This window comes from Amblyomma maculatum, chromosome 9, assembly GCF_055883805.1.
Source record: "Amblyomma maculatum isolate TAMU_Amacu chromosome 9, ASM5588380v1, whole genome shotgun sequence".
NCBI classification, from domain to species: domain Eukaryota; kingdom Metazoa; phylum Arthropoda; class Arachnida; order Ixodida; family Ixodidae; genus Amblyomma; species Amblyomma maculatum.
In genome coordinates, this window is record NC_139352.1 from 49316283 (window position 1) to 49332487 (window position 16205).

General features: G+C 43.8%; 1 protein-coding gene across 3 annotated transcripts in view; it reads left to right on the top strand.

The window, feature by feature from the left end:
- Window positions 1-8988, top strand: part of LOC146179019 (transmembrane protein adipocyte-associated 1 homolog) — a 44546-nt gene extending 35558 nt beyond the window's left edge. For 2 of the 3 annotated variants that reach the window (XM_084578713.1, XM_084578714.1), the window contains exon 12: window positions 4401-8988. In XM_084578713.1, the coding sequence (XP_084434839.1) occupies window positions 4401-4598 (198 nt within the window). In that variant the 3' untranslated portion in view covers window positions 4599-8988. Of the gene's footprint in view, window positions 1-177; window positions 245-4400 lie in introns of all 3 variants that reach the window. The other variant, XM_084578715.1, reaches the window with a different exon arrangement.
- The last annotated feature ends 7217 nt before the right edge of the window (window positions 8989-16205 follow it).

The window sequence follows — 16205 nt, forward strand, 5'->3', positions numbered from 1 at the left end:
TAGGCCTGCATAGTTCAGTGTTGTTTTTTTTCTTTTTTAGACATGCACGAGAAAGAAATAGTGCAAAAACAGGTGGCAGTGTAGTGAATTCACCCCTTCCTTCCCCCTCTTCTCTGACCAACCCTGCCTGCTTTTGGCCTGCTTTTGGCTAACACATTGCCTTGCATGCGTCTGCAGCATGCCCCACACTTTCTGTCCCTGTGATCAACCTGCATGGGATGTCACCTGGGAACAGCTGTGGAAAGTAAGTGCCCTCCCTCTTTCGTTTTTTCTTTCCTTTTTTTTAGTTTGGTGACTTGGTGTCTTTCTTCTAACTGGTTTTGCACTGGTGACCGGTTACCAAGGGAACTTGACCTTTTCTAGTGAAGACCTTTGCTTTCTCTACCCTTCTCATTAAATGCCCCTTCTGTTTGTCTTCCTGCTAACGTTAGTTGGCGCATAGTTCCCTGTGTACTTAGGGCCTGTGTGCATATTTGCACTTGAGGCAGATCCGCATTGCAAGTTGCCCTTGCAGCAAACCTGTCATGACAATTTTGCGGTGCTCGTAAAAAAAGCCCGTAACCTTGGGCATGGGGTCCTTGAGCAGAGAAGGTGGACACCGTGATTGGTGTAGAGAGATGCCATGGCTATGTGACCGAGGTAAATTGTGCGGCCGGTGGGTGCAGCACGAAACCAAGATGAAGGATGAACGCAGGCACAATATGCTCACATGTAAAAATCTGGGGGGGGGAGATTTGTTCCGATTCGCCAGTTTCTTACAACCTACCCCCAACTTTTTACTGTCAACATTCATTCAGCGTGATTTGTGCAACTTTGAAACGAAGCAAAAAAAGGCAGAAGAATAAAAAAGGTTGAGCTAACATTGTGGTGGTCTTTTACTAGAGAAAAGTTAACCACTGTTATGGGGAATTTATTATCGCTCACTGTGTTTAGAGGAGTTCTTCACCGAGAATGAGCTGAGCAGTTTATTATATAAATATAATGTAACCTGCTTCTTGTTTCTTTGGAAGTTATGATATATGTGTAGTCACATGATTAAACCACATTCTGTTCATCCTCACATATTTTGCTCAGTGTGGCAGGCCTTGAGGCCACAGTGCAGCGTCCGAGTGAAAGTGGGCCTGTGTATTGCCTGCATCGTTGTCACTTCAGCAAGTTTCACCTTCGGACAGAGAATACGCATCCGAATTAGAGGGATCATTTCCCCTTAGCAAGGCTTCATTTTTCTTGTGTGACGTAAACTCATATCATTTTCAAACATCCATGTTGCAACTTTGTGTTTCCTTCCAAAAAATGACAATTTTCCGGTCACCTTATTACAGAGCTACACTTCTGAAGAAATAGTTCATGCCTATTAAGATGTGTGATAGAAGTTTGGGAGATTCGGGCTTAATGCGCACTCAGAGATGGTAAGTTGTATCTGCAGGCTCATTTCCTTGGACGGAATCGTCAAAAGCCTTCAAGATACACATGTACACTCATTATAAAGGGTAAATGGTTGTAATGTTTATTTATAAAATATTTATACTGACAGGCCTCATAAGGAATTGAAACATGGAAGCAAAAGAGTGGCCTAATGCTTCAGCTAGAAAATGATGCTCAAAGTGGGCGTGGCTTTGCTTAGTGTTTTCATTCTACTCTGGCAGCTGCACTAAGCTTGGAGCTGTACAGCTCTATTGAATCTGTATGTACCAGTGACTTTTGTACCTGGCTGTACACTTACAAAATGTGCTTCTGTAGCTGGCTCAAAGGGAAGCAGGGCTGCCTTCAATAAAATTGCACTTGTTGTCCTTGAGTTTTGTAAGTCTTCATGCAAGCTACCTGCAAATGTGTTGTTTTCTCTAGACTTGCTAGTAAACAAAAGTCATAAAAAACACTGTTACTGTAGGCGTGAAGCGTCAAGCTCACTTGATGTCTTAACATACTGAATCCACGTAGCATCAGGCACTTGTTTTGTAGCATCTGCAGTTGCCTTGTTGATTAATCAGGCTTCCTTGACATACTATGAATGTCTGTTTAGGTCAGTTACTGAAGGTTTTTTTTTTTTTCTTTTTCTTCAAAAGGTTGAAATTGTATTGTGTGATTGCCACTGTGCCAGCACTTGCGCTGCAGCCATTTCCTGTGGTTGTTGACTTTCCAAACTGGTTTTCTTGACTCTGCATATGTGTTTCATACTGTGACTTTCATCGTCAGGAGCGAGCGTGACAGACATGTTGATGAGGCTATCGTGTAACAGGTAAATCAGTTTGAAAGTCAAGAATATGCCAGCATGATTATGGGAAGCAACATGAGGGTTAACAATGTAGCCACAAAATTTTTTCTTGGGGTGCATGTTTTCTTCTTTGAAATGACATATTAGGTATCAGTATTCATGATTCACCGCATGGTGTTCCTCTGCTTTGACTAAATGATTTTTAACATTTCTTTTCAATGCTGTTTCAGTTTCAAGAAGCGAATGATGACTTTTACATGTTAGCACGTAAGATATGTTTATGAAAAGACCTGCAATATAACTGCTGATTCTAACTGTAATTCGTGGATGGTGAAAATCTCATTAAGCAAGCAGATGTGCCATCTTACGGCAAGACACTGCCAATATTTGTGTGGTCTACCACATGACCACATCTCTGCGAGATATCGCCGATTTCCTTAAGTGTGGACATTGAAGTGGACTCTGTTCTATACTACAGATGCCTAATTGCGGTCTGGCTGGTGTGAGATATATACTAGTTTTCAGTGCATCACTTTTGCCAGCGTACATTCGCCACCACGCGTGGTGCTCATAGTTTCCTGCATCGGACTACTTGAAACCAAACACTACACTGATCAAATAAATCTCTAAGAATATACTATGCCATTTCTAGCAAAGTGACCACTTTAAATAGCAAGCTTCTCCGTGTGACAACAAAACATGGACATTTAAATTTCACTGTTCGGTGCCATTAAGCCAGCCTGCTTCAAGAACTGGAATTACAAGAAATGGCTCACTAGTGGTTAAATTGCGGTTGCTTTTATTCCTCGCATGACCTAAGTGCGCTTTGCATGTCACAGCCATCGTTCGGCTTCTGGAACCGAAGACTATTTCTGAAGACATTCTAAAGAAATTATAATTTTTTAGCAGTCAGGAGTAAATATTAAGAGATTATCCTTATATTCTGAAGTCATATGCATCGTGCCATAGACGAAAATATTCAACTAGAATTAGTTTTTTTGTAGTCCGTTACATGCAAATATGGTAGTTAAGAATAAATTGTAAATCGCATACGGGGTAGAGAAAGCATAAAGATCTACTAATGATATGCTAGAATCTTGTCTTGGTACAGTGTCCACCATTGGACCAACGGAATTCCCAACTTGTGTTGTTGATAAATTCTCTCTCACCTTACCATCTGTCTGATCTGCTGGTCATCCTGGTTAGCTAATTTTGTAAAATGGTCCCGAGTTTAAACCACAGATAAGGACAAATTTCTCTTGAAGTATGAAGTTTCTGAGAAAGCTATGTAGCTTTTCTTCGTATGCAGTGACCGGTTTTGGGTGGATGGTAGTAAGTACAATTTTTTATTTTTTTTTACTGGCATAGGAAGTAAGAGGGAGGGAAGTCAACTTTAATTACTGAGACGGGAAAATAATATCTGATCATATCTGGGACATCTGGGATGGCAAAATAGCATTGTGCGATTATGAAAGATGGTGGTGCTGGGAGGACATTGAGCAATTGGATTTTAGTGTGAACTGACAGCTATGCTTTCTTTGCGCACATCTGAGCAATTTAAAAGGGGTAAATGTGGAATAAGTGGGATGAAAAAATTCAGGAGAGATTTAAGATTGCTTACATGTGAGGATGTAAAAGCATTATGTTACTTTCTAGAGTACCGAGTCATGCCATGTTTCATATAGACTGCGAGTCATAACTCTGTAATGTTAGTACAAATTCCATACCTTGCATTATCATTTTGTAAAGTGCTTAGTCACGCTACGGTCGACCAATGAGTGCCTGCCCATGTCACCTGCCAGTTAGCAGCTGCCAGAGGTGTGCTCGCGATTTTCATGCCATTGATGACATCACCGCCAGCTCTTGTGCTAAAGGGACATAGAAAACAGGAGTATGAAACCAGGGTGCAAGGAAGAGATGCTATCATGTTCCTAGTTATGAGCAAATGTAAGCAATAGGGGCCATCTGTCGCCTTGAGAGTAATTAACTATAATTACTCGGTTCTTACTTTTGTGCATGCAATTGAAGCAAAGATGTTAATCGGTGCGGTATCCTCCAGCCTTATTTTTGTTTTTGTCAGCCCTGAGCCTTTATCACAAATTTCAGTGCGACTAGGGCAGGCAGCTGTCGCAGTCAACTCTCCGGAAGTGTGTGACTGACTTGTGTGGTTTGTATGCGGTCTGTGCAGAACAACTCGCTCTATGACAGCACCCACTTCGACGCAGCCAATATCAACCCTTTGTACGCTCAGTCGCTCCAGTCACCAGATAGCGTCGTTGGGTTCGACTACTGCGGTGCCTCCCAGCGGCCCACCTACCAGACGACCATTGCGCCACCCCAGCCTCAGCAGGGTGCAGTGCCTCCCGGCAATGGAGTTGCACGATGAGGGTGCCTCCAGAAGGGTCGAAGTGTGAAGTTTATTTATGAAAGGGGGCGCCTACGAACATGGTCCTCCACCTAGCTCCGTGAGGTGGGTGTTGAAGGAAGTGAAGCTTGCGAAGCCCTGCACGGCGCTGCGTGCGGGCAGACCGCCGTGCAGTGATGAACTGACCAGGGCTGCACTGTAGAGTGATACCCGGTTGCTGTCTGCCAGCTGGCACGGTGCTTCGGTAGGCAATGTGACACTCGGCGACGTGTCATTACGGGGGCCTGTCCTAGAATTATTTTCGATTGTGCATCCTCCGACGTCGTTGCGGGTTCAACTTGTGAGCAGGCGAAAGTGAACCTTCTGGACAGACTCGTGTGTAGAGACTCTTCTGGCATGTCTCAACTTAATGTGTACTGGCGGGCATTTCTTCGTGTGGGTGGCGTTCGCCAACTGTTTTCGCTATGTTCTCCAAAGCAGCGTTAATTACAGGACAACCACTACGATGTTGCTTACACTTAATGCTCTGAAGTGGTAACGCTTGAATGTATGCTGCTGCCTCCATTGGGATCACAATACCCTGCATCAGCCGGATAATTTAGATATGTATCATCCATTGTGTAACCATTGAAACAATAAGACGACTAAATGGCTCACTTATTTAAGCATGTACCAAGGAACTATGGCGTTAAGCAGTTCACATAGTGTCAAGGCAGAATCATGTTGGATGGAAGGGTTCTGTGCCTCTTTAGGTTAAACGCACACTATTCTTCTCTGCCTGTGCTTCGAACACAGAAGGTCTATACACAATAGAGTGCCACTATATTTTTGTGAATAATGAAAAATATGTTATGTGTTGTATGAAACGTGCTTGTGATCTGTCCACTGCAGTGGTATTTCATACCATGTGGTAATCTAGAATGCACCTAGTGTTCCAAGGCACCCAGTTGGCATAAACCATCTGCCCAATATCGACACTATGTTGACAATGCATCGGCCTTAGATGGTACAGGTATTACCAGCACAGTGCCAATATCGGGCAATGGTTTGTGCTGCCTGATTAAGAGAGGGCGAAAGTGGCCAAGACAGAGTCCAAGCTGCTCTTTGTAATATAAGGATATTTGCGTGCACCACCCCAGCTTCACATAGTTTCCTTTGAACCTTGATGCCAGGCATCATAGTGCTTCTCTTGAGGCACCAAATTAATGCTTCTGATAAAGCACGGCCATACTTACAGTGCTATGGGGAGCATTCCCAACCTCTCATTTGACAATAGGAAGCATTTTAGACCACTATGACATGTGCCATCGGTCTCTCTATACCACGCTGGACTGCTCAAAGCAGCCATTAACTACTTAAAATAGAGTGGGTTCAGGCAAACCAGTAGTTAAAAGTAGGTTAAACAAACAAGCCAGAATGTAAGAGGGAAATCCTGTTGCGTGCAGCACTTGTTGGCTTGTCACAGATTGGTGAACGAGTTGGCGAACGAGTTTGTCCTTTGAAGTGTTTCCCATTACAGTTATTCCAGATTCTATCACTATATTTGGTATCTGTGGTACACTATTGTTATTCAAGAGATGCGCATACTGTAACGCGCACCAGCTGCAGTCAGAACTTGTACTGAAATTTAGATTGCAAATGCAAGCAGCAAATCGAAGCATTTAATGGAGGTCTTTTTTCCTCGAGGCTTATTAGGTGGAGATTCGTGGCAGTATGCGCTTTAATGATTTCCAATGCTATGTGTTTGCTTGAGATGCTCGCTGCTATTCCGTCCTTCTGCAGCCCACCTTACTCAGAGTTTTGAACGTAATACAGTTTGCAGGCTACTGTTAGAAGCGTCACCACTGTGATGCTCGGGAACCTCGCTGACAAATCTTCACTTCACCCTTGGTAATTCAGCTATCGCATGTCACTGTGTGGCCTGGTTCCTATGGAATCCGCCTTTTTCACAAGGCCGCTGTGCGCATGCGCGCCTCTTCCCTGGTTGAAAACAAACCACCAACCCCAGTTGCGCGTGCGCAGTTCTTGGCCTCCGCGATCTGCGCAGCCGCAGCTAATCTCTGAGGCCATGTGTAGCTAATATTCGTGACAGGCGTATGTGATAGATGGCTGTAGCTGTCAAGAGCACGCACCGTCATTTCGCTAGCGGCTGCATCTCCCGAGGAAACTTTCAACCAGTAGGGGACGAATTTTCAGCCACTCCCTGAGTGCGCCACATATTGTGAAAAAAGCGGATTCAGAACAGTGATGCCTTGGGCTGCTTCCGGCGAGTGTGCGGTGGCATCAGACTGATTGCAATAAGTTGTGCTTACTATAACATGGCAGTCATGTGTTGTCATAGGGAAAGGAAGCACCAGGACTGTTGTCACAAAATTCTCAGTATTACATCCGTTAGCAAAACTTCTGCCATTAGTCAACTTATATGTTGCTCCTAATGTATTATGCCTCTCAGAATAATGAAGTTACCACCCTGTCTCTCCTCATATGTATGCACGGCAGCTTCTTATATGCACTATTTAGTGAACTTTGAGCAGAGCAGTTTTCATGTAGCCGGCAGAACGCTCAGTGTGATCATTAAGGTGACTTTGCATACAGAATTTGACCTGTCTGAGCACATCTTGTGTTATTTGGTATCAGTATCATACAAGGTGCCTTTCATTGGTCTGTGTGCATGTAAAAGAAAAAGAAATGGAATACTTGGCATAACAATCTACCAGTCTACAGTCACATTGTAACAAGCCTTCAGCATGTGCATATACTGGCCAGGTCACCCCTTAGTCATGAATGATCAGTGAATGGCAGCCTTCCAGATTGGTCTTCCCTAACATTGATATTTCATCACCATTGAATAGTTTTGGTTCTGTAGTGTCTCATGTTTTGTGCAGTTGTTGACTGGCAAGTCTTCAAGATAGTCAGTAAATAACTTTTCCTTGTTTGTCTCCTGCCTGCATACAATTCATACAGCAGTTGAAAAATGCAGGCATCCAAATTTTTTTCAGTAATGGATTAAAAGCACGTCTAAGCTTCCCATGTTTGTGTGAAAAAATTACTAAGTGTTCTTTAAGAGTAGATTCCATTACCGGCTGTGCGTTTTATTTTTTTGTGGAGCTAATAGTATTGCAAGATGCCAAGTTGTGTTCTTTGAGATGATTTAAAATTTGAACGGTAAAACCCTCGAAAAAATCCCACTCAAAAGAGTGTATTGTAGACGTTGTGTGGACAGGCACACGGCACAGGGAAGAGGTGGTAGCATGTCTTGCCTTCTTTTATAGCTCCTCTTTGATATTTTTTTTCCATTGAGGCTGCTTATTGTTATCCTACACACTCTACACTGTCACCGAGAACTGCAAGCCACAGGTATAGGTTAGAGGGTGTGCTTAGAAACGAAAGCAATTTGGGAATGTGAACTTTTCAATACTTTGCCCGTTTGCCAGTACCCGAATGGTGAAAGTTATCCTAGTCGCTGCGAACAAAGTGTCTTCGCTTATGCTTTTTTGTTCTCTTATTTTAGTCTTTGAAAGCAGGTATACACAACTTACAATTTGAAGAAAGCATAGTTGCTGCTGTTCGATGACTTGTAACGACAATTTATTGCTCAACAGGGCAGTCGTTGCTACGTTCCAACGCTGGTTGAAAATTTCAAGACACATTTGGTGGCATCTCAGGTGTTACGTGCTATAACATAACTTCTTTGGAAGCCAGGGCACAGCACTTGTTCTCTCGCAAGTGGAGTTGACTGTCTTACCTTACTGACTTATCCATTGCATTAGTGGAGCTGCTACGGCTCTTTTAGCATCATGTCACACGCATTTCCTTGGGAGTTTATAATTACACATGCTCTAGTGATCAACATTCCATGTAAGATAGGTGAGAGTGCAAACCAAATATTATTGTTGGGTTGTTTTCAGTGTTATCACTTGTGAAATTTTTTTTTAACCGATATCAGTGAATGATGTAGCGTTATATACTGTTTTGAGAACCTGTGTTGTGCACCTCTGAAAATGCAGAAGAAAAAAAATTGAAACGATTTTATAGGGCCATTACTTGCATCTGTAACCGTTACGATGCCCGTCTCCATTCTGGGTCACGGAGCTGAACAGGAAAAAATTTTTTCCACTTTCAGTGGTGCACAAGCATCTTCCCAAGACAACGTTTTGTTTGTTTTTCTGCCTAAAAAGCAGGAAGGGCAGATACATGCTCGTTATGTTCCTATCCGTATACCATTTGTGAGAGCAATTTGTGTGCAATTTGAAGGTCTGGACAAAGCTTTTATGTGTTGAGATTTTGTGTGTCGCGATCACGAATTACCTGTCAGTGAGTCAGGTGGACGGAAATGTATATCAATACACATGTAACCATGATTTACGACTTAAAAGAAATAGATGATTATTTTGTTGGGCTTAACTTAGAAGTGTTGTGAATGTGTCATTATTGTTGGCTGGTCACAGAAGCTGCCTGGTGCTGTGCATCTGTGAAGACAGATCCAGGCATTCGCTTGAAGTTAGGAGGGAAGTGGGAGGGGTGGTGAGGGGGGGGTGGCTGGGCTGGAAGCATCCATTATCTTGCAATTATGCTGTTTTTTGTTTTTTTTTAATTGCCTTGCTGTTTCACTAATAGTAGTGCATTGAACAAAAAGCAGGCACATATCAGGCTATGTAAAATACGGTATTAGCGCGTGTAAGGGCCGCACTTTTTTTTTTTCTTCTTCAGATTCGAGAGCCAATTTTCAGGCTGTGGCCCATACACGCGATACACGAAAAAAAAAATTTTTTCGAGTAAAAACAGACCAATCGGTGAATGTGCAGCATTTATTTACCATTCAATCGTCACTCACCAAGTCTTCCAACTCAGCTAGTACTGTGCTCTCGTGCGCGTATAGGGAGCGCAAGCTGAAGTTTCGCCACGCGACGGCAGCGCCGCATTCCTGGCGTGGTGGCGAAATGTGAAACGATGGGGCTTCGCCGGAGCAGGCGCTCCGCTAGCTTCCTTTGCACGCGCGGCGATCGCGTTGCGCCTGGTGGTTATTTGGCGATACAAAAACGCTTCCGCTGATGTGAAACGGATGTACTAAGTAGCATTGTGTCATGGGAAGCCACAATAGTAGGCGAAGCACCAAAAGACGAGGCTCACGTGTGAAACTTCGCAGTTTTCTTTGGAAGCGTGTCCGCGAGACCTGTTTTCCAACCGCATGACAGCGTTCTGGAAGTTGCGTTCTTTGTGGAAACGAAAAGAGCCAATTTCCCCTTTCTTTGTAAACTCAAAAATGTTGACAGTTGACAGACGGCTTGGAGAGGCATCAAAAAAGTACAGTGGCTTAACACCATGCATAAAAAGTGAAGAGGGTGGAAGACTATCCTGCTCTGCGCTCCCCGCGTGTCTAGTTTCGGCGATTTTCTGTGCTCTCTCTCACTGCTCTGTGGGTGCTCTGAAAGCAACCAAATCAACTGATGCGACCTCCGCGATCGAGGCTGATGTGTGAATGTGCTCTAAGTGTCCATAGCTGCCTTTTCATTTTTAGATTGACCAACGAAATATCTAGGAATGAGGCCTTTTTTTTTTTTTTTCAGGGGTGGGGATGGCATTGGAAAACATGCCTTGCTGAGGCGCTTTTACAGATTTTCGCAAATTGACCAATAAGTGAACCAATTATTATTATTATTATTAACGAAGATATGTCGGAAGTGCTGTACAAAAGTGATCCTAGCTATGGCTCGACTGACACTACTCGCACGGAGCACCCCATTCGTGTCACAGGGTTCGTGAGTGCAAAGTAAATATTATAAATGAAGCACAACCATTTAGTAAGAACCGAAATAAAACACAATGTAGTACAAGCTTGGATTTCACCTGCCTTCCGAGCCAGCGAGCCGGTTATGTCGCGTGCAGCGCATGGAGCACGCATGTGCTTATGAGATTGCTAGCGTTCTTGTCTTTGAAGAAACACCTTCTTCGGACTACATACTTATTCTTCTACTGCAAGATTTCCTTAGGCAACGTCGTAATAATAAAACATATCCGTATATAGATTGTATGTTACAGGCCAAAACGATGGTCAACGAGCGGGCCACTTTATTTCACAGTACTGATGATACTTTAGCAGTTTTTAAACATATTATATACGACAATATAATTACGTAGCGGACTTACCTCGAAATGCACTTCCTACGTTTTTGCTAACGTAGGACGCATTCACAATCACTATTTACTCATCCCCGTCTGTTGTCTTCTCTACAGTGCAGACTTGAATAAAGTTTCCCACCTATAATTAAGTATCCTTCATGCAAATACGCGTCAGGTTTCCCAATAAAACCGGAATGCAGGTGGCATGTCGCGGTGCGCCTGTGGGGGCGCGTCAAGGCGCGTGCTCGTGCGAGAGAAAGCGCATGGCGCACGCCGTAAAGGCAGCGAGCTGAACCGGCGGCATCCAGTGCGTGCTTTTCTGTCCGCGCGACAAAAGCAGCGCGGAAGCGAGCGATCGAAAGGAGAAAACTTGCACGGGATGCCTAGGTGGTGCCGCCGCGTTTATCCCCAGTTTCTATTTTTCTGTCAGAGATGGCGCTCCCTGTCAGGAGCAGCAGCGCCGCTCGATGGTGCTTTGGAAGCCTATACCACTCAAGTCATCGTACTCGGTCCCATCTAAATTGTTTGAAATCCTGGCCACCTTAAACTATGGGCTACAATGTCCGTAGACACGGAGTTACATGCGTACAAAATCCAGCTAAGCACAATCTTGAGTGGTGCCTTCTTGAGCCACCGTTCGGCGTCTAGTCGTGACTGCTGTTTGCCATTCATTCTAAGTACTGCCTTCGGAATTTAACCTTAAAAGGCCGATTGATGCTGACGTTCAGGGGTTGCAGCATGCCGGTGAGGTTGCCCAAAATAACAGCCATGTCAGTGCGGATAATGCGCAGGAGTTCTTTAACCCTATGCGTCAAGTCGACCGCACACGTCGCAAAACAAAGCCGAGGTGACGGCTGGCGATACCGATGCCGATATGGATTGCAAAGGGAAAGTATGATAATGGTGATGACCCGCGACTTCGGGCGCCATCCATGGGTGTCATCCGGAAGCTTCTGCGCGCGTGCATTTTGAAGGTTATTTCCGCGTGGGTCATGGAATGCTTCAGTGTGGCCCTTACACTGATATTTTTTTTTAATATTTGCTTCGGGAAATGGGGGTGCGACCCATACACGGGTGCAGCCCTTACATGCATTTATACGGTATGTGGAGGAATTCAAGTTAGCGGTTTATCACTGTCACACATTTGCCAAAAAATGAGACCAGCAGCATATCTGAGAACAGTGAAAAAAAAAACTTCCTGAAGGCATTCCAGTGGAGTTCTGTCTGAATAGCACAGAGTTGTCATTTGAGGTTACCGACTGCCTGTACAGATGAGCTTGAGTTTTGCATGTCACGCCCTTCAATTTCGCTGCCTGGCAGTTTTCTTTTGCATTAATCTATGTAGCCTGAAATGTTTAAAAGTTTTGAAAAATATGTGAGATTTGGTGTCGCCATGTTTTGGGCATTTGAGGCGAGGTCGTACACGTTACAGAGCATGGTTAGTTGATTGCAATTACGATTACTACTACTGAAATATTTTTTATTAAAAAAAATTAAAGAAATGCAGGAAAATAAATAAAAAGAATGCATAATAGCAGACCCAGAAATGTAATAGAAATTACAAAAAACAGTATGTTACTGCTGCAATATTTTGCTTTCAACTTTTATTGTCAACACACTAATTTACTAGGACTACAATAACCCTTTAGGGCTCCATTTATTATTTTGGTTTAAAAGCATAAATTGTTTGCTTAATTAGCATGTCCAAGCCTTAACAATGTTAAAATGGTTGGTTTCTAGCAAAAACACCAGTTTAATTTTTTATGCATATGTACTTAATTTATTACAAACTGTCAAAATAGTTGTAAATTAATATTTACTTACCAGGATCAATGCTATAGGGATTTCGTATTATGTTTCAACGATAAACATGGTGCAAGAAGTCCAGAAAAAATTGGGTGTTGGTACAGGTGGAAAAATGTCAGCAACGTAATAGCAGAAGACGTGCTACAGAATCACCCTTTTGTGAAATTTATTTTGCCGCATTTGCTGGTAGCACAAAAAAGTGCCCTACTGAAGGTGTTGAAAGCTAAATTCGCTTCACTAAAGATGCCACTAACTAGAGCATACACTTAACAGTTTGCAACATAGTTTGTGCACACTAGAGATTTGGTACAAGGTGCCAGAAAGGGATAAACTGGTGCAACCTGCTTGAGATTTTATCACCTAATAATGTCCAAAGAGAGTTGTTTTACAAAGGTTTCGTCACTAATTTTCTCGCATGTCTTTGTGAAGACATTAGCAGCTACACTGAAACGCAGTATATGTGCTGGGGGGAAAAGCAAAGCTATGCCATATGAACGTCTTGTTATTGTCAGCACTTTAATAAGACACTGCAGGTAAGACTAAGAAAAAGTTGTTAAGGTCTGCATCACCCGATTTCTTTGGGACACATTATATGCGGCTTTTGGTGCGGAATCGTAGAACGAACATTTCGATCATTAGCCAAACTGAAGCATGCTCAGGAGGATCAGGTTCTTAAGAGTTGGCACGTGATATTTCTTTGGATGAGAAATGCTGCAAGAGAGGACAGTAGAGAGATTTAGCTTACCGTGATCCGCCACCGTGCGTTCTACTGCGTATGCCCAGATCCCCTTGACGCCGATAGATGGCGCCACATACTTGAGTCGGCACATAGACCTGCCACGTCAGGACCAATCAGCTTGTGCGCCCCGCCCACGCGTGGTAGAGGGTCACGTTGGCGGATCACGGTAAGCTAAATCTCTCTAGTGACTTGGTCACGGCCCAACCGTGACTGTCCGTTACGCCTCTCAGTGGTCGGTGCATTGTCGCACCGTCGCAAAAGAAACATCTCTGCTAGCACCAGTGTTTGCTACCCATTTGAGGTTTTCAAAATTGTGTCATGATTGAATATTTAGAGGAATCCCTCAAAGTTGAGTAGATTTGTAATGATGGAGTAATTACTCATTGATACCCACCTAAATGCAGCCAGACAGCTGCAAAGGAAAGCTAAATAGCTTCCTCAGAAACTTCGTTGTTAAAGAAAAATTCGTCCTTGTCTGGGGATCGAACCCAGGACCACCTCCTTTTCGGGGCAGTCGCTCTACCAACTGAGCTAACCAGAACGGTCAGCAGAAGATTGTAAGGCAAGAGCGAATTGATCATGATAGAATGTCTAGGGGAATCTCCCAGGGTTGTGTCATTATTATAACTTTTTCTGGAAAAAAGTAATTGATTAAAAGAAAAAACAATTGCCCAGAAAATTGTTGCTTGAAAAAAGTTGGGTAATAAATAGTAGTAACATATGACATATCATTCTGGTTTGAAGAGGCAGGCACAATCAAAACCTTAAGTATGATCTGTGTACTTTGACCTTGACTGTGAAAGAATGCTGTGCTTTCAAACGAAAACTCGTAATATACCACCTCTAAATGCTAAGCCAGTTATTCATTAGCCATTGCAGCCACCATGAATCCCTCGCTGTAAACTGCATAGAGCGCAGTTACTCTACAGAACCGCTTTATTGTTACGCATTTTCAAATGAGATGTAGTAAATGTCACATACATGAAGCAGAAGCATCGTGGCAGGTGCAGGGTGCTCGCAAGTAACAATTCTATTGTGCCTCCCTTGTATTGGCAGGTGTCACTGCGACATAGCGATCTGCCTTCAATTTGATAGCAAATTAAAGGGCATTGCAAGGTTGGCTTTAAATGATAAAGATAGCAAAATCAAGCTATTTAAGGAGATATGGACTTGGCAGTGTTGAAGCTTAGTTAGCAAAAAGGTTTAGTATACAAAATGAGGCAGTTCGAACAACATTGGGCTTAGTTGTTTTCAGGCTTTGATAAACGAAGTAATTGAAAGCAACGATTTCTAGAGCATGGATGCACAGACCTTGACTGCACGCAAGGTTTTTTTGTTGTTTGGCTGTTGCAAGGGAATAGCTTTTTGAAGCAAGGCTCAGATGCTTGAACTGCACAGGCAACTGTTTAACGATGCAATATGCTGCAGCTGCATGTTAGACAGGGAGGAGGAGGAGGAAGAAAAACTATTCAGTCGTGGTTAGTGAGGTATTTCAAGGGGTTCAGCCACGTTGAATGTAGTCGGGAAGCCTTGTCTTGGCCTTCCAGCTCCGAGCCCGTGACTTCCCGTTGTTGAATGGACCTTGGAAGTGGACATGGTCATGGTCCAGGCTAAGGATCTAGCGGTCACTTCCTTTTTGAAGCTGATCGAGGCAGCGTCGTGATGTTTTTAATGAATGCGAGGTTGCGGCAGGTAGCCGAAATTACATACGCCGCAGTGAGTAGCTTAATGAGCTAAGGATACGCTGCTTTGTGTAAACGCGACAATTATTAGTACTGGTTAATGAATAGTTAGCCATTAGTACTTGTTAGTGAATTAGCCTGATTGGGTAATTAAGTCAACCCAGACTAACCTTGGGTGACGTCATGACCGAATGCCGTCGCATCCGGCCGTCTACTAACCGGAAATTCTAGTGGAAATTAAGAAGAAATGGACATGGGCAGGACATGTAGTGCGAAGAGAGGATAACCGATGGTTGCTTAGGGTAACAAACTGTATTCCAAGGGAAGGAAAGCGTCGCAGGGGGCGGCAGAAAGTTAGGTGGGCGGATGAGGTTAAGAAGTTCGCAGAGGTGAAGTGGATGCAGCTAGCACAGAACCGGATTAAGTGGAGAAATATGGGAGAGGCCTTCGCCCTGCAGTGGGTATAGTCAGGCTTATGATGATGATTAACCGGAAGTGATAATTACGTCATACCCGGTCATGGCGTGAGTATTGGTGATGACTTCACCAGGACATTCATGCATATACGAAGCTGACAGCTGCGTAGACGAGCCTCCCAGGTGTGTTGTGTGGGTGTTAGCGTGTGTTGTCGTGGACAAGTCCAGACCATATGAAGAGGGTCTGCTGGGATATTATAGTGTTTGTTTACTCATCGGCATATACCGATCGGGAAATATGGAATCTTTTGGGATTGGAGAAACTCCGTCTGGGGTTGGCGCCATATGACGGCCTCTGTTTTTGTACGTTCTTGGTGCGGACCTGGATAGAGTTGGCGAGAAAAACTAGTGTTGGAGCAGGTCACGTGAAGTGATTATGGTGTCGTTCCTGACCAAGGCGGGCCATCAGCGGCGTAAGGCTTCCGCCTTGAAGCACTTCAGTGAGCCAAAGTGCCCCCTGAATTTTCTTGGAAACAGACATAGTATCTTCAGATACTTGCTTATCTCTGTGGAGGAGTGACACTTCTGCTAAGACTGATTCAAAGCCAGGATGCCACGCCCAGCAGGCGTGAGAGAGAGCCTGTTTTAATGGGAGCTTCATGGTTATACCAGTTCGGAAACTTTTTCAAAAAGTGACTATAGCAAGGAGCGAAGTGGCCCAGTTAAGGTCGTTCCATAAATAAACCTAATGTGAGCTATCTTATATTCAGTCCAAAAACAACGCCTTCATCGAGGTCGGACGCCAAGTTTAAACGCAGCACGAACATTCGACACTTGGAGCTGCGAAAATCGAACGCATCTATGT